Source organism: Lactuca virosa, chromosome 8 (genome assembly GCF_052849685.1).
Source record: "Lactuca virosa cultivar CGN04683 chromosome 8, Lactuca_virosa_CGN04683_v6, whole genome shotgun sequence".
NCBI lineage: Eukaryota > Viridiplantae > Streptophyta > Magnoliopsida > Asterales > Asteraceae > Lactuca > Lactuca virosa.
The window spans coordinates 278526884-278545207 of NC_136433.1; the positions used below are offsets into that span (position 1 = coordinate 278526884).

General features: G+C 36.6%; 3 protein-coding genes across 3 annotated transcripts; 2 read left to right on the top strand and 1 right to left on the bottom strand.

Moving 5' to 3' along the window:
• Positions 1-1407: 1407 nt before the first annotated feature.
• On the top strand, positions 1408-2393 carry LOC145128672 (uncharacterized). Its single transcript, XM_079063490.1, has one exon. The coding sequence runs from the start codon at positions 1519-1521 to the stop codon at positions 2221-2223; it is 705 nt and encodes a 234-aa protein (XP_078919616.1). The 5' UTR covers positions 1408-1518; the 3' UTR covers positions 2224-2393.
• An 811-nt stretch (positions 2394-3204) lies between these two features.
• On the bottom strand, positions 3205-8961 carry LOC145132675 (mannan endo-1,4-beta-mannosidase 2-like). Its single transcript, XM_079067562.1, has 5 exons — positions 8154-8961; positions 6465-6662; positions 5489-5611; positions 4792-5003; positions 3205-3758 (listed from the first exon to the last, which is right to left on the bottom strand). Exons 1-5 carry the CDS (start codon positions 8535-8537, stop codon positions 3350-3352), a joined length of 1326 nt encoding a protein of 441 aa, XP_078923688.1. The 5' UTR covers positions 8538-8961; the 3' UTR covers positions 3205-3349.
• Positions 8962-10353: 1392 nt separating this feature from the next.
• LOC145131561 (uncharacterized) lies at positions 10354-10938 on the top strand. Its single transcript, XM_079066235.1, has 2 exons — positions 10354-10609; positions 10700-10938. The coding sequence occupies exons 1-2, from the start codon at positions 10354-10356 to the stop codon at positions 10936-10938; spliced, it is 495 nt and encodes a 164-aa protein (XP_078922361.1).
• Positions 10939-18324: the final 7386 nt, after the last annotated feature.

The window sequence follows — 18324 nt, forward strand, 5'->3', positions numbered from 1 at the left end:
GTTATATGCTCATAAAGGTAATGAAAAGCCCTATAATCCTATCAATTTTCCTTTGACTTAAAACCTTCTGAACTTTAATCCTTAATTCATGAAAAGTCTGAAACATCGCTTTTACCATTATACCATTGGGCTCCAAAGCGCAAACCGAACTCTTGGATAACATAACCTATATTACCCGCATCTAAATGGGTCTAAACCCCTCCCTCCTCAAAGCCTGACGCCTTATGATTAATGATCTTCGGGTCACGACCCTGAATTAAGAAACGACTCGAAATAGAGTGTTACACAACTGCAGATAGTGAATTCGCAACCATATACTCTGCACCCTCAACAACAATTGCACGAGGACTATAAAGTTCCTTCACCGTTTTCCAAGTAATTTTGGGAGATTGTTAGAGCACGAAAAGACCCTACAATGTTGAGTGATAGTCATGTTAGAATATTCCATTTATGTTTTAGAAGGTTCCTATATGTATATACACACACACAGAGAGAGAGAGAGAGAGAGAGAGAGAGAGAGAGAGAGAGAGAGAGAGAGAGAGAGAGAGAGAGAGGTCATTTGTTTATTTAGTGTGCACAAAAAATATAGTATTTGTCTAGTTAGATAAAGTAGTAGGAATCTCTCCCATGCCAAAAGTTATTCATTGTAATAATTACTCCATTTTTGATTGTCAAGCGATGACTCATCTATTTTTCATTATTTTTATATTGTTCTTTATTAGTGGACTTTTTGGTTTGTTAAAACGACAAGAATGTCATGCAACACTCTCACAAGTGTATGCAAAACAACACATATAGAACTGAACTGCAAAGAAAAACGACTAAATTTCCGTAATAACCTATAACATATATATCATCAAGAAAAACATACATTCACTATTAACACCTGTGCTTATTTCATTTGTGATGTATGAAAACTCCCTCAATAGTCATGCTTCACACATAAGTCACATTGTTTTACACCAAATGCCTAAAAAATATAAAGGTAACATATGATGTTAATTTTGAATAAAAATCATGAATTTTATCTCAACTATCTATTCTCATTATGTATACCTCAACATAACACGACAATCATATCCATATGACAACTCCAATATACTTTATTTATATAGTACAAAAAGACTGATTACAATGGTTATAAATCAATAAAAGTCATTTTAAATTATATATAATATAAATACAAATGTATTTCTCATGAAATTCCATTTTATTATAAAAGTTAAAGATTAAAATAAAAAACTAAAAAAATACTGTATTTATTTGCAAACCAACTTGGCCCGCTTCCACATTATTACCTTGGCGCCCTCAAACTCTAAAAACCTTGCTGTCCCGCCTAAAATGCTTGGCGCGCTATATCCCTCCCGCCATAAAAACCCCAAAATCACTATCTATAAGATGCCATATCTATCTGAAACATCACTTAGACATCTTCATTTCATTTCTTAGACCTAATCGCCACAAAACCATATATATCTTTTTGCTTTCTGTTTGTGTTTTTACAGAGAGATCCGAGAGATGGTGGTGGCTTTAGGTCCCGGAAAGTTTTACGGAAGCGGCCTCCCAAGACCACGGATCTACACAGACATCAAGTACAACTCCTACCGAGTCGACCCACCTGTTTCTGTTACAGATCCTCTAATGTCGTGGGCAGAAGAAGCTCACTGGTCAATGGGTGGCTTGAACTTCAAGCGCCATCGTCTTCAAGGGCGCATTGAAGGAAACGTCGAGAAGCTTCGGAGCCAGATCGAGGAGTCAATCAAGAAGAAGGAGTCCTTAAGCCCTTCGTCGTCGAAGAAAAAACCCATTTCTAAATCCTTCGAAAAATCAGCCAAAAAGAAGCAAAGCGCTGATTTTGATCGAAGTCCGTCGCCGCCGCCAGCTCCGTTAGCTAACAAGCGGAAGAGGCGGTTTCTGGGTTTGGTTGATGAGGATGATGATGAGGGTGAGGAGAACATGTCAGCTAGGAAGTTTCCGGTGAGGAAGCTTTCTGATGAGTTTGATCTCGTTGCGAATACAAAGAAAAGCCCGGCGAGAAGCTCTAAAGGTGTTGAGCCTGAGATGCCCACAATCGCTTCAAGGACTCGTGGTCGGAAAACAGCGACTGAGGAGCCGATTAAGACACTTTCGAAGGGTAAGAAGAGATTGAGAAAGGTGGGCGAAGAAAAAATTGTTGCTTCATCTTCTTCAAGGATTTCACCAAGATCAGTAAAGCGCGTGTAAACTCCATTGTAGTACAACTGTTCGATGAAATGCCAGAATGAATCGAGGGTTTAATGTTATTAGCATAGTTGTTTTTTCTTAAACTTGGATCAATGCTTTATAGTCTGAAAATTGGGTATATGTCTTTCTTGAAATCAATGCTTCTCTATGGTACAAACTTTATGCAACAATCTTTGGTTTTTAGCAATGTTGAAGCCCACTATAAGAAGGCTACAGTAAATTCATATTTTGTGTGTCAAATTATATTCTGTGCTTTTTTTGATCCTTTTAATGAGTTTTTGAGTGAGTTCATAGCTTGAAAAAGATTTTTGATGCCATTGTAGATCTTAGATTTTAAGTTGTGCATTAAATAATCCTTTAAGCCAGTTGGGAATCTACATTCCTATTATATTCATTGCTTTAGAGAAAAATAACTATTCCAAAATTACAAAGTTAGCAATTTAATTTGATTGTTTAATAATTATCAAACGATTAGTACCTTATATAACGATTCAATTAAAAAAACAAATATATATTTTAAAAATAAATAAAATTACTACATATTAAAGTTAAAATACTTATTTTTATCAATGAGTTTAATATCATTTACTTGCAACAAACAAAATCTTGGGTGAGTTTGTACTTGTTTCTCGCAAATCCAAACCTCTCAACATATTTTTTATTTGGATAATAATCTTAAAAATAAAATTGGAGAAATAGAAAAAGTGCAAATTTATAAGAGTGCCACAATTTAGATGTGTTTGTGAATAAGCTAATGTTTTTGGCACTTTGGTGTGCATAATCTACCTTATAAACCATTTTATTTTTTGATATTTTTTTTAGTTTATTGCAATTTAACAAGTTTTGACATTTTTTCTACTACAAACATGGTATAAATTGCATTCATTGCTAGTCCACAAAGCTCATCGATCGCATTAGTTATCTTGTAAAATTCACAATACATTGATAAACTAACTTTTATAAGCCTAAAAGCTAGGAGCCTTAAAGTGAAAATCTTTTTTCTATAGATTAAGTATTGTATGATCAAACAAGTATACATAACGATATACCTATTAAACTAAACCCTCAAACTTCACAACTCCAAACTCAATTATTTCCATCAAAATCACAAAGTTTTAACTTTCTTTCACCATTTACCCTTACAAATATTCTTCATATTTCGTGTTATCATCATACCAACTCCATGAATCTTTGCTAACCTACACGTATGTCGGGTTATAATCCGATAAGTTGAAGCTCTTTTCCATGGAACTATTCCAAAATCATCATTAAAATCCTCCATTCCTTCCACCAAAAATTGCCATGCAAACGACCCTCCACCCGCCCCTTTTTTCTTTGCGGATTCATAAATAACATCAAACACAATTTTATAAAATTCGTCTCTTTGTGAAGGGTCAAATCCTTTGTTTAAATCCGATAATCCGAATTCTGTAAACATTACGGGTTTTTTGAGTATTTTGTCCCCATCTTCGATGTGAGAGTGCATCCAATCCGCTACAAATTTTAGTTTTCCTTCTAGACTTTTGTTTTTAAACCTACATAAAATGTTATTTGTTAATACGATATTTGTCGCATTGAAAAATATAAATGATATGTTACACAAAACTAGCTGTGTAACTTTTATTTATATAGAAGTGTTTGGTAAAAGTAGTTGTTAGCTTTTAAATATATAAAATTATTTTAAAACTAAAAGCTAAATATATAAAATTACTTGGTTTCGAAAAAAAAGGACAAATACAGGAAAAACACAACGTAATTTCACTATTTTATCGATTTAGCAATTGAACTATCTTTTTACGATTATTGTAATTATAGTTTGGTGGATAAATCAGTAAAAAGCAATAGTTCCATGACTAAATTGGTAAATGGTAAAAATACATTATCCTTTTTTTTTTCTAGTATTTTTATTGAGATATCAACAGATAAAACCGGCTTCCTTCGAGTGTCAGAAAATGTAGAATGGTTTAATCACTACAAAAAAATACCTTTTAATAAAAAGGTTAAATGCAAGAAGTAACAACTTGCTTTCATAATATTTGTGTATTATAGCATCTCTTTATGAAAGCATAGTATTCTGGTAAACTACCTAATAATAGCATATCTTACTTCCAATCTTTTTTCTTATTTATCTAAGAGTAGATTACACGAATGGTCCCTATGGTTTGGGGTAATTTGCGCGCTTGGTCCCTGACTTATTTTTTTAACTCGCTTGGTCCTTACTGTTTGTTTTTGTTACACGTTTGGTCCCTGTCTTACCTAAAAAGACTATTATTTAAATAGAGAAAAATGGTGGGGTATGTAAGGTAAGGTGAGGGGGTGGGGTTGGGGGTGAGTTTATTTAAATAAATTAAAAAATCAAGGTTAAAATAGTCTTTTTAGGTAAGACAGGGACCAAACGCGTAACATAAACAAACAGTAGGGACCTTCCGAGTTAAAAAAATAAGTTAGAGACCAAACGCACAAATTACCCTAAACCATAGGGACCATTCGTGTAATTTACTCTTTATCTAATGAAAAGTAAAATGATTTGTACAATTCTTGAAAAAAGATGATAAAGAAAAGGGTTACCATTGATCAGGGTAAATATGAACAGAGGCAAAATCGATTGTTGAGGGTGCAGAATTGCGTACAAAATCAACTCCCATATCAGCAGCCCAAAATTCAGGATTTTCTCTTTTTCTCTTCGGACTCTTAGGACCATAAAACCCTTCCAAACCAACTGTTAATAAATGTTTATTGTCGATTGATTTTATGAAGGTCGACATTTCTTCTATCCAATCCTGTAGTTATGTAGTTAATCTCGTAAGCTATATATACATTTTTCTTTTTGACTTAATGCAGAAAGAATGACTTGATAGAAAAAAAAAAAAAAAAAAAAAAGAACGAGGCTCGCCATTGAGAAAAAAAAAAGAAACGAGGTTTATATATGGTGCTTCTTTTTGACTTATACATAAATAACGACTTAATAAAGAAAGTCAGGAATATGAGGCTTTCCCATTAAGTCTTTTAACTTGTCACAAATTTGCCCTAATTTACCTTTTCCTTCCATTTAACTAAGTGGGCCACTCATTTTTGACTTATAAAGAAACAATGACTTAATAATTAATATACCATTAACTCTTTTAACTTTTTTATAAATTTGTCCTCATTTATTTTTTCCATCCATTTAACCAAATATCTCGTCATTTTCTCCAATATTTTTTCAAAACATTATTTATTCAGACAACATTTAATGGAAAAAGAACAAAAATATTATTCAACTTACTTGCAACGTGTCACCAGAGCGGTCAGTGATGCATCGGGGTTCATTGATCAATTCCCAGCCAAAGATGACCGGATCGTCTCTATATTCAATTCCCGTGATTGTGTTCTTTCTTGTTAAAATAGTCTAAAACATTCATAAGAATATAATAGTTAAAACAATTATAATATATAAAAAAAATTAAGACTAATTAATCGTATGTATATATAAAATATAAATCACTCAATGGTGCAAAGGGTAAATAGGTAATTTTTACCCTATGTGAAAAGTGATTTTGGAAAGAAAAAGTTTGGTTTCAATGTCATGAATCACAATATCATCTAATAACCTCTATGACACTTATTAAATTTGTCATTACAAGAATAAAACGTTATATACACTTCCTATTTGTCATGAAAGATGAAAGAGTTCTCATTTTGGGATGTTCTAAATTAATTGGGACATTTTCTTATTTGACAAAACTTTGGTATGAAATTACATATTTGCCACTTGACTTGACTCGTCTAGATCTAACAAAATTCCCGCATTCTATCATTTTGATGGGGTATTTTGGACATTCGACTAACCTTCACACCCTTTTACTTATTTATGTATTATAGCATCCTACTTTTATTTCTTTCAATTACAATATTGTAATTTCAATTTTTTTTTTCTTATCAACGCATTGTACTCTAAGAACATATCCTACTTTTATTACTTTCAATTAACACATTGTACTTTCTATTTTATTTTTTATTTGTTTTGACTTTTTAGGACATCATTCTTTCAAAAATCACCTAATTACAACATTGAAAATTGCTATGTATATGGATGACGTTGCCTCAATTGGTAGATTCTTTAAAGTAAAATGTTATAATAAAGTATAAACACATAAATTATAGTGTTGCTATTTCTTGGATTCAACCCTTCACAAACCTAAAAGACAAAGTCAAACCTTATAAATTTTATAGATAAAGAGAAAGGAATTTAAAAATAGTACCTTGACATAATTTTTGAAATAAATGCGAATGGATGGATCATAGAAGAATGAGTCATTAGAAGGGCTTAAGCCAACACCTTCACCCCATGCCCATTTCACATATTGAGTCTTTCCACCATAAGCATCCAAGTTATTGACTAAACTCAATAGAAGTCTTATTCCAACTTCTCGGGCTTCAGCAATGACATAATCCAATGCCTAAAATTAACATCCGTTGTATATAATTAATGACATCAAAAGTCAAAATATATAAAAAAAAACTATGATGAGGGCATTATAGGAAAACGAACGGAAAAGATGAAATAGTGATCGTTTGATGATGAAAAAACTCGTTGACTTCACATTGGTTATTCTTTTGTCTTTTAGTGGGAATATAGAAGGTGCTAATAATGGGAATGTGTAAATGCGTTATTGTACTTTGAATACGCTATTAAATTATAGCAGTGTCATTCAAATACATAACATTTTTTATTGTTGTACAACTAATAAGATAAAAGTTATACGCACAATGCTATAATTTGAATAATAAAGACATTGAAAGTGTAATGATCTAACATGAAGAAATGAATGTAGGATGCTATAATAAACATATAAATGAAAGAATGTTACTATTTCTTGTGTTTGACACTTTGATCCTAATGGGAAGTTTCCCACATAAGCGGAGATGATGGAAACAATTCTTAACATTTTTTTGATGCTTATTCTTTGATGACATGATTTCATGTAAAAAACAACTAAAATTAGGGTATTTTATGGAAAGAAACTCGATACTTTTTAGAAATTAAAAGAGAAAAGCCATTTCTGGTAATATAAAATAAGAATCAAGATAACAAAAAAGTCACCAATAGGCTTTGAGTCAAAGTGTGTTTTTCTTAACTTTTTTAACGACATTTGAATGTTACTAAAATTGGAAAGTTTCACACATGAGTTGAAGATGATATTCAACGAAAGATGAAAAAAAATCGATGACTTATTCATTCAGTGACATCATCCAACGCCTACCATTATGAAGTGTTCCAACTACAAACAAAAATTGATATGAAGGTTTAAAGAAAATAACAAAAATGACATCATCAAGATATTGAAAAACATAATTAATGCTAGTGGTTGTTCATAAATAATTATCAAGATACCACCTTTAACATAAAACAAAAATCCTAACTCTTTTATAAACTTTAGGGCTAAATGCATGAAGTAGCAACATACTCTCATTTATTTCATTCTATTACAACAATGCATTTTTGATTTTTTTTTCTTATTAAGGAATTGTACTTTTAAAAATTTATCCAATTACAACAATATACTTTCCAAATTTTTTTTACTAGGGCATTATACTTTGAAAAAACAAACCCATAAAAGTATAATTTCTTTCATTTTTAATCCTAATGTTTAATAGCACATGAAACTTGCTAAAAGTGGGAAGTTTCCCACATGAATAAAACATGAACATGGTGCTTCAACACAACAAAATTTCAACAGTTTTATGTGATTTATTAATGTGTGAAGCATAAAAAAGATTCTTGAAATGATTTCATCATAAATTACGATCTGGAAAACTATAAACACAAATCATATATCATCATAATCGAATTAAAACAAAAGAGAATACGAAGAATCAGTGAAAACCCATTACACATAAACAATCTGCGTAATCCAAAATGAATAATACAAATAAAAAGAATCAAATACCTGAAATACCCTTTCATCAAATTGTCCAGGGGAAATCTGAAGAGCATTATAATCGCCATCATTAAAAGCCCAAGTTCGACAAACAGTCAAACCCATTTTAGCAGCGGCTTGAAGCATTGTTCTGATTCTTGCGCGGCTATGATCGTGTACAGCATGGTCCATAAACCAATACGAATTCCATCCATTGATGTAAAACAATTGATCATCGACAACGAAATTAGTCCCATTTCTCTCCACAAAACTCAAACTGATCTCGTTTTTGTATTTTACAGACAATAAATCCCCGAAAGACAGAAAAATAAAAGCAATAATCGACGCAAATCCAAGTATCGGGAAGAACAAACCGTTGGTTCCTATCATTTTATAACCTGATGACTTAACCATCAATTTCGTGGGAAAAGATTGAAGCTTTATAAATCAAGAATTTATGGAAATGAACCCTAATGAGGGATTTCGTTGGATCTTTAAGTCTTTTGGGTTTTTCCCCAAAATCTTTGGAAACCCAGATGGAAAGTAAGGTATTTTAGCACAACACCCAGATCCCCTTTTTTCAAGATTTCAGTGAAGAAGAACAAACAGAAACTCAAGTAAACTGCAAGAAAACATGAATGTAAAAGAACAGAGATCAGATTACACACTCGAGTGTTTTTTGTGTGTTTATTGCGAGTGATTCTGGATGTTGTGCTATGGTGAGAGAGAAAGAGAAAGAGAAAGAAGAAAGAGAAAGATTATTTGAAACTTGGAGTATTTTTAAAAAAGGGAACAGGGTGTGGAGACACATACCAATATGTTCCCAAATGCAAATTTTGTCAAATAATTTGTTAATTAGTCCTATAAAAACGGAGAAAGGAGAAGGTGGTGGGGTGTGGTAGTATGTAATTATCAGTTATCAGTAATACTCAAGTATGTGGGATGACTGACGAGATCTGAGGTCTTGTTTCTTTTTTTTTAAAAAGGGAAATAAAGATTAGTTGAACCTTATTTTGTGCTAACATTGGTCTTATCGGTGACAGGTAGTAGGATCTTTTGGGCCATATGACATGGTAGCTTTAACCTTCACAAGGGTTTAAATATATAAACAATTATATTAATAAAATATAAAACTAGATATCAAGTTGTCTAACTATGTAGCATTACTATTGACTCCTTTTAGCTAGTGGCATTTAAATTTAACACATACCTACCGAGTGGTATGTTTTCTAAAGATTGTAAGGTTGTTTAAGGATGTTGATGGTCGGCATGTGATAGAATATTACTAAACATTATATCAATGCGGCAATTAGGAAATAAATTGGGACTAATAATGATTAACAGAATTTTGAGGGAAGAAAGATTGTGTTAGTTAGACATGCAAATGAGACAACTTAGGATTGCGTTAGGAGGCTACTTGAAGGAGAGGATTTTCACGAAAGAAATGAGAAGATAAAATGAAGTAGACATGAACGGGTGACGGCTGTTCAAGAACATTTGATGATAATGGTATGTCTAAAACTTGTTATTGCATTCATTCACATTCAACAAGGGAGAGACTCTCCACCTACAACTTTACAACAAAATGATATCATAAATACAAATGTTAATGACTAGCCCTATTTCAACTCCAAGTTATTTACGACAGAAACAATTAGCAATCCTTCATTCACGTGTAACAACTTTTCCTTGCCAAATTCTAATGCCAATATTTCTATTATTTGCTAATCCATTGCATGGTTAAAAAGGGTTTGTCTATTACAAAAAAATGTATCAAATTGGTTGAATAAGAATTTGTTGTTGTTTGATTAATGTGAAGTTAATTAAAGTCAAGGGTATTTTTGTCTTTTCTTATTGTGGTAGTTAGATTAGCTGGCAGAGTTTGTTACAAGATGTTATGTATTCGTCTGTATATTTATGTCTTGTATTCAGTTCAATGATGTATTCAGACAATCAATACAATGAGTTCATCCATTTCTTCTCTTTCAAACTTAAACACTAACATGGTATCAGAGCGTACAATCAAAATTCGTTGATTGATTTTTTTTTTCTTCAATCAATTTCATCATTCTGCTTTCATCATGTCTAATTCAAGTTCATCGTCGGATCTGATCCAACATTTGGATTACATTCATCCAATCCTCTGTTCATTGCTCCGTCTGATAACCCTAGCTCCATTCTTATTTCAAACATCTTTAATGGAGTAGGTTTTATTGCTTGGTAAAGATCGATGATTATTTCCTTATCTGCAAAGAATAAAATCGGTTTCATAGACAGTTCGATTCCTCAACCTTCTGTTTCTTCGCCTGAATATTCTGATTGGTATCGCGCCAACTCGATGGTGATTAGTTGGATCTTGAACTCTCTTCACAAAAATATCACTGAAAGTGTTCTATTCCTTCAAACTGTTTGTGATATTTGGAAGGAATTGAATCAGCGATATGAGCAAGCTGATGGAACACTCATCTATCAAATTAACAATAACTGTATTCTACCAATCAAGGATCTGATGATTTTGCTACATACTTTACCAAATTAGCTCGAGTTTGGGATGAATTGTGATTGGTTAATTCAAGCTATTCCTTCTTGTACTTATGTTGCTGGAGTTGAGATCATGAAGTTTCTTGAAGATCAAAGGCTTATTCAAATGCTCATGGGATTAGATGAATCATTCAAAGTAACTCATGGCCAAATCTTAATGATGAAGTCGTTGCCTCCAGTTTCCACAACATATTCATTAATCCTTCAAGAAGAGAGGCAAAGAGGTATTCACACATATATGAATCTCAATTCTGAAGCAATAGCTATGATGTAGCATCCGAATCCTTGAGGTACTTAATTTATTGAATTCTTACATTTTGAAGGAGGGTCAAGACGTGAGCCATAGTAGTCACGACGTGAGCCATAGTAGTCACGACGTGAGTGACCATTGACCATTTGACCCACATTATTGAATCTCACGATGTGAGCATGAGGCTTCACAAAGTGAGCAAAGCCTGATCACCCAAAACCCTAATTTTCGAGTATTTAATGGATTGAGAGAGAGATAGGGTTGCCCATCCTCAGCCTCTCTCACTCTCTAGCTTCGTGAAAACCCTAGATTCGACCTCCTTGAGACCTTTGGCCATTGTTGGTGACCTTGAAGAGAATATTTGGCGGTTTTTGGTCCATTAAAGTGGAAAATGACTCTTGTGGTGCTTCATTTTGGCAATCTAGCTTCTACCTCTTGGTCTTGCTGAGCTTTTGGACCTCTGTAAGTCATAAAGCTCTTACCTTTTTGCCTCTTGCATGCTAGATCTTGGTTTTAGAGTTTCTTTGTATGGTTGGGTTGTATAGCATGCATGGGATCCATAAAGTTGGCAACTTTATGGATCATTGATACATCTTCTGTATATGAGGCTTTGGATCTGAGTTTTGGTGTTGGTTTTAGACTCCAAGAATGAGTCTTGATCTTATTACCTTTCTTTTGACCTAGTTAGTATCTAAGTCATGCATTGGACATGCATGACTGAAAACCTATGATTTTTATAGTCCTTAGGGTCGAGGAAGGTCCTCTGGAAGGTCCCAAAGAATGTCTTAAAGGATTAAGAGCTTAATGCTCAAAGTTGGTCAGAACATCTCACGATGTGAGAAATGGGAATCTCATGACGTAAGAAATGAGGTTGTCCCAATCTGAGGATTTTGGTTGGATGAGTTGTGACCGAGTCGACTCACTGAGTGGGGATGGGTCGAGTCCATTCTCACGATGTGACCAGAGAACGGGTCACAACTTGAGGGTGAGTTGATGGGAATGTTGACCGTTGACCTTAGGCGTTGACTTGTGATTAGAGTTTACTTTTGGTCAACTCTTGGTTTTGAAGGGTAGACTAAAGGTTTGCCTTGTATGATTATCTATGTGTGGAGTAGCACCGGTGTAGCTGACCGTGAGAACAACAGTAGTTGATTATCGGCCGAGAGGTGAGTTTCCTTCACTATACTCGTGGGTCGAAGGCACCAATTCTGGCCCACCGAATTATGTTAGAGGTTGATAGTTATCTTTGTGACAATTTCTTGTTATGCTTGTATGTGCTTGTTGTCTCTGTGACTCTTACTGTTATGATTATATGCTAGCTGTATGGGGTGAAATAGACTCGATACCGGTTGAAAGATATCGAAAGGGGTGAAATAGACCCAATACCAGTTGAAAGATGTCGAAGGGGGTGAAATAGATCCAGTACCGGTTGAAAGATACCGAAGGGGGTTCAATAGACCCAATATGTTTTTGACTTGTAACACCCCGTTTATTTAATAAATAAATAAATTAATTAATGAATGTATAGTGGCCCTAAAATCAATAATTATATAGCAAAGTTTAAGTTTCGGGACTTATTTTAAAGATTTTTAAAAGACAAGGGGTGTTTGGTATCATTTGTACCTAATTTGAAAAGGATTTGTAGAGGGAGGGGCTGTTTGGTAAAATCCGGACTTAATTTGTAAAGGGTTCAAGAGGCAGGGTTTAAAGGATAAATTTTGGGCTAGGATTGAAAGAAAAAGGGAAGAGAGGGACTAGACTTGCCATTATGGGGTGAAGTTTCAAAGGTTACGGGATATATAACCCGTCCATACCCTAACCCTAATGCAAACACCAACCGCCACCCTTATGCCTCCCTCTTCTAGCAGTCGTCACCTCCCAACTTCCGACCGCCACCACCGTCGTCAAGGTCCCAAACCACCTCGCGTTCATTCTACCGTCGGGAACCGGAGTTGTGGGAGTTGTTGTCGCCGTTGCGTGTTAGACTACTCTCCAGCCGCCGCCTTGGTGAGACGATCACCACCTGGTCGCTGCTACTTCGCCGTCATGGGGCCTCCTAGTGCCGCTGCCATCCTCCTCTGTCGTTGCTGCTTCACTTCGTCTTTTCTTCTCCCTCAGTTTGTCGAAGTGCCACCACCATAGTCGCATCTTCTCTCCACTGCCGCTGTTCTCTGTGTTCGTTGACGACAAGCTGTCGCCATTGCCGTGTTCGTCGACGACAACCATCAAGCTGCCGTTGCTGGTCACCATAGGTGGGTGATTTGGGTCCATTTTCGAGCAAAGGACGAGTAGTCGTGCTTCTACTACGGCTGTACATCTTGTGTGTGCCTAGTTTTGGCCGGAAATTGCAAGAACAACCACCACCACCGCCGTGAGGTGGTGGCTGCCACCATGTACCACCGTCTATGTATCTTAGTGGGTGTGTGTGTTTATTTGAGACTTATCATTGTAAAATGTAATTAGAAATTAGAATAATGAAAAGAAACTCTAACCACCATCGTGAGGTGGTGGCTGCCGCCTCCTGCCGCCACCAACCGTCGTGTTGGGTGGCGGTGTGCTTTTGCTTGCGTTTGGTTGCTTTTGGATGCTTGGACAAAAATAGACTAGACACCATAACCACCACCGTGAGGTGGTGGCCACTGCCGTTGACCACCACTACCCGAGGTGGTAGTGGGTGGTGCCCGCCTAGTGAAACCCTAATGGGCCTAATGAAACCCTAATGGATCTAAGGACTTAGCTATTGGGCCTATTGGGTTGGGATTGGGTTGGAAACCCTAATTAGGGTTTAGAAAACCCTAATTTTGGATATATGGGCCTTGGACTTATCGGGACCCACATTTGGGCCATTGGAATGGAATTGTGAATTACACCCAATCACACCATATGACTTATCTAGTAGAGTGATGGACTTAATGGATTAAGTCCTTAATGGGTTAAGTGAGAAACACTTTACCCTAATTGTCATTTTATGAGAAACCCTAATTTCACTTGGGCTTTGAGTTGGGCCTTCCTATTGGGCTTTGGTGATTGGGCTAATAATGGGCCATCCAAGCATAATCATATGGACTAGAATATTTATATGTGCTTTAGGGTACGGCCCATATGTGAGGTTCGGGCCCAATTTGGAAAATTGGGCCATAATTGGGCCTTTATGATTATGAGATATTGGGCCATTAGAAATGCCAAATGTTTGGACTGGACTAAGTAGTTGGGCCTTAGAATAAGACCATGTAAAGGTTTGGGCCCAATTTGGAAAATTGGGCCATATGTTGGGCTTTGACTCATAGTTGACTTTTGGGCATTTGAATTGGGCCTTGGGCTTGAGTAAAGCTAAGTTAGGGGTAAAGTAGTATTTACCCCAAGTATGTACTTATGGTTATGTGTTGGAACCCAAGTATTAATTGGGTGTTATTTTGATGTTGACAGATCGGGAATCTGTCATCTAGCAGCTAGAGTTTTCGTCTGCGGGACTTCAGCAGTGTGAGGTAAGTTACCTTCCAGTAGAAGTGGGTCTACGGCCACAATGCCGGCCCACTAGTAGGAGTTGTTTGATTAGATGATTGTCTTTGTGATAATTATCTAGGTTTGCTACTACCTGATATGTTATATGTGCTAGCATGATCTGATGTTGTGTGATAGTGGTAGTAGGGGGGAGTAGTCCTCGTGTCACGGTCGTAAGGACCGAAGGGTAGGTCGGGCACCCCAGAATTGCATGACAGTATGTTTATGCTATGTTATTATATGGTGGTAGTAGTAGGGGTGAAATAGTCCACGTAGCCAGTTCAGATGAACCGGAGGGTAGGTCGAGCACCCTATAATGGCTTGACATGGGCAGGTCAGGCACCCCAGAATTGCCTGGCAGGGTAGGTCGAGCACCCCAGAATGGCTTGACATGGGTAGGCCAGACACCCCATAATCGCCTGGTAGTATGTTATTGTATGGTGTGTGGTATGATGGGGGAACTCACTAAGCTTCGTGCTTACGGTTTACAATTTTGGTTTCAGGTACTTCGTTTTCAAAGGAAAGGAGTCGGCTTGATCGCAGCGCATCACACCATGTTTTCCGCACATGAGATCTTTCAGATTACACTATGATATTGTTTTATGATAACATGCTTTGATTATTCACACTTTGGTTTTGACATGGGATGTTTTTATAGATGTTTTTTATGCTGTTGGTTTTATAATAACCTAATTAAAATGAAATTTTTGGTCTTGAATTTTGGGATGTTACATGACTGTTATGTATGTATGGTATGGGTTATTTTGTGGGAGCTCACTAAGCTTTGTGCTTACAGTTTATGTTTCAGGCACTTTCAGCTCAAAAGGGAAGGTCCCGACTTGATCGCACCACATCCGCCCATGTTTTCCACATTATGTGATTTTGGGATTTGTACTATGATATTATACACTTTGATATTTTTTTGGTTGTTTTGACATGATTATTTGATTGAAATGAATTAAAAGTAAAAAAAATTTCTGAAATTGTTGGGATGTTACAAGTTGGTATTAGAGCCTTGGTTTGAGGGATTTGGGTATACTCTCGGGTGTGCATGAACTGAAATCGAGGGTTTGGCAGATTTTTCCATAAAAAGAAATATTTTAATTAATGTATTTTAATAAAAGAAAGGGGTGCGATATGTGCAATCAGCCGAGCTTCAGTAAGTCTTCCCAAATACCAATACATGTATATGTTTTACGCTATGATATGAGAATTGCATGTTAGATTAGGGCTAAGGATCTGCTCAGGATTGCATGATAAAATTCTAGGAGAGGTGACTTTATGTACCTATTGTATGAGCTTATAGATTTGCATGATAGTATGAGATCAATTATCTGATAGGATGGCCTGTTTAGGTTGTGTTCCGATTTGAATTGCTTGATGCTCAAATATTGCGTGCTTTGTGCTTTTAGGAATTTTACTAGTACCAGCTGACTAGTGGACGAATGCGTTTGGTTACATATTATTGAGATTAGATAATTTTAGAAGGATATGTTTAACTCTATTGCACAACTCTTGTTTGAGTCCAACTGTTGTAGTGTGGGACCCTTCATTCAAAGAATTATCTAGTACCGATACTATGTAATTGTATTCGTGTGGTTGTTAGATGGTATTAGTGAGAGTTCCTTTTGCAGCTGACAACAGAGAGTGGTAAGGAAAGGAACCCTAAGAAGTTCCTGGAATATGTATTGGCGCGTAAGACACCTTATAGTATGAGGAGATTCATTGATAGAAATGAGTGACTTGGAGGAGTCGAGGTAGTCCTTGAGGAGGTATAGATATGTGTGTAAGGTAGTATAGGGACCGTACTACTGGAAGCACATGATTTATACCTGAGACTAGGAAGACCACGATGAATCTAGGAAGCTCGAGAGTGTGAACCTCTTCGTGTGTTTACTGATTGTTTATGTGGTTATGTTTCATCATGGTGGTGACACACAATGGAGTAGGGGGTTCAGGATCTGGATCTGGTTCAGGCACGGGCACTAAACTAATTTATGAGGGTTACGTGAGTTCATTGCATCAAAGGTTACTAGAGGCATCCTTGATGCGACCCCGATTATGTTTGGGTTGATTAAGGAGGGTATCATTGAGCTGATGGAGGATCACCTTTAGATTTTCAGGGCCGATCTGGCGGCTAGCCAGTATGGGGCCCGTATTCTCTCCTTCAAGGATTTCAGGGGATGTGGGGCACCCGGATTCTTTTGGGTAAAGGACCCTATTGCCGCCAGGCGTTGGTTAGCAGATATTGAGTGTGATCAGATGACGAGCTTCTGCCCCGAGGGGTCAAAGGTGAGGTTCGCTGCACGATGTCTGAGGGAGCGAGCTCGAGATTAGTTGTTAGGGTCGCAAAAGGATTGACTGTAAAAGTGCCAATGGAACTTCCTTTAACTCAACCTCAGTTGAAGAAGTATGCTGACGGAGAAATATGTTTGAAACCATTTGGGATGGTATTTGTTGGGAAAGATAAAAATGGGAAGGCAAAAAGATTCTTGTTTCAAGCTTCCGAAGTGGAAAGATATACAACATCCCAATATACGAATTTCATTGTTCGTATGAATAGCTGCAAGAAGAATAATGAAGGAGATAAGAAGGAACTGAAGAAGATAATCTCGTGGTACACTGAGATTCGAAGAGTTATGCTGTATGCTATACATATACTCTTGAACGGACGAAGGTCGACATTATTACAAAGGAAGAGATTGTTAGGGTCGAATTTTGCTGTAATATGTCGAAGTCTGTTTTACCCTTCGTATGTTTTGTTAAGTTTATTTACTGAGGTGTATTTCGTACGAAGCTTAATTGTCAATGCCTTAGTATTTTTTGTATGCTTTCACTGTTCCTATAAATAGGGAACTTTACTAGAGTTAGATAAGAGTCCTTTACAAAACCTGTCTATTTTCTCTGTAAAAGTTGAAAGCGTAAATGAGCAGAAACCAGATCTTATTTACATCGTTTGTTCAATCTGCATTCGTTTAACTCTGATTTTGATTAATACTTGATTCTACGATTCTTCATTAGTGGGGGGATATTGGCTATACTATAGGAGCCCCAACCATTGAGGCCATGACCTAGTCAGATTTTGTGACTCGATTCCGAGGGGAGTTTGCACCAGCTGTTGAGGTGCAACAGCTAGCGAGGGAGTTTCTCGATATGCGACAAACGATTGAGACCGTGGCGAAGATCACCACCAATTTCAGAGAGAGAGAGAGAGACCTATTGGTACCTCAGTATGCTGCATACGAGGAGATGCAGAAAACTCGGTACCATGACATGTTGAGATTAGATATTCGGGAGTTTGTCAGTTTTTCCGCCTGCTCGACACTGGATGACATGATGTCCAGGTCCCAGGAACGGGAGATTGATTTGGAGCATATATGGAAGAGGAAGGAAGAGCACGGGCAAATGACGGGGGTTTCAGCAAAGAAACCCAAGGGCTTCGATTCTAGATCGAAGGGCCAGTAGGGCCGAAGTCGCTGTGGCAAGTGCGGTAGGGCACACGATAGGGTCTGCAGAGAGGGTGGTTCGGGCTGCTAAAAGTGCGGAAAGACGGGGTATTTCAGCAGTGATTGCACTGTTACTACTACTACCACCACCACCACCCAGACATCAGATCTGATTTGCTTCCATTACAATCAAAGGGGCCACAAGAAGGCCAACTTCCTGAGTTTAGCATCAGGAGGATCAATAGCAACACCTGCTCCGACGATTCTACGGATCACTGATGGCCACCAGGGCAAGGCGAAGGTGCCAGTTGTTCGGAGCGGGGCATTTCAACTGACAGTCGAGGAGGATCGTACAGCACCCGATGTGATCACTGGTATGTATTTTATCTTTATATTTTTATTTATGTTATTTTTCCTGCTTATATTTTTGTATTGTTGATTAGGGTCGTTCCTTGTGAACGGT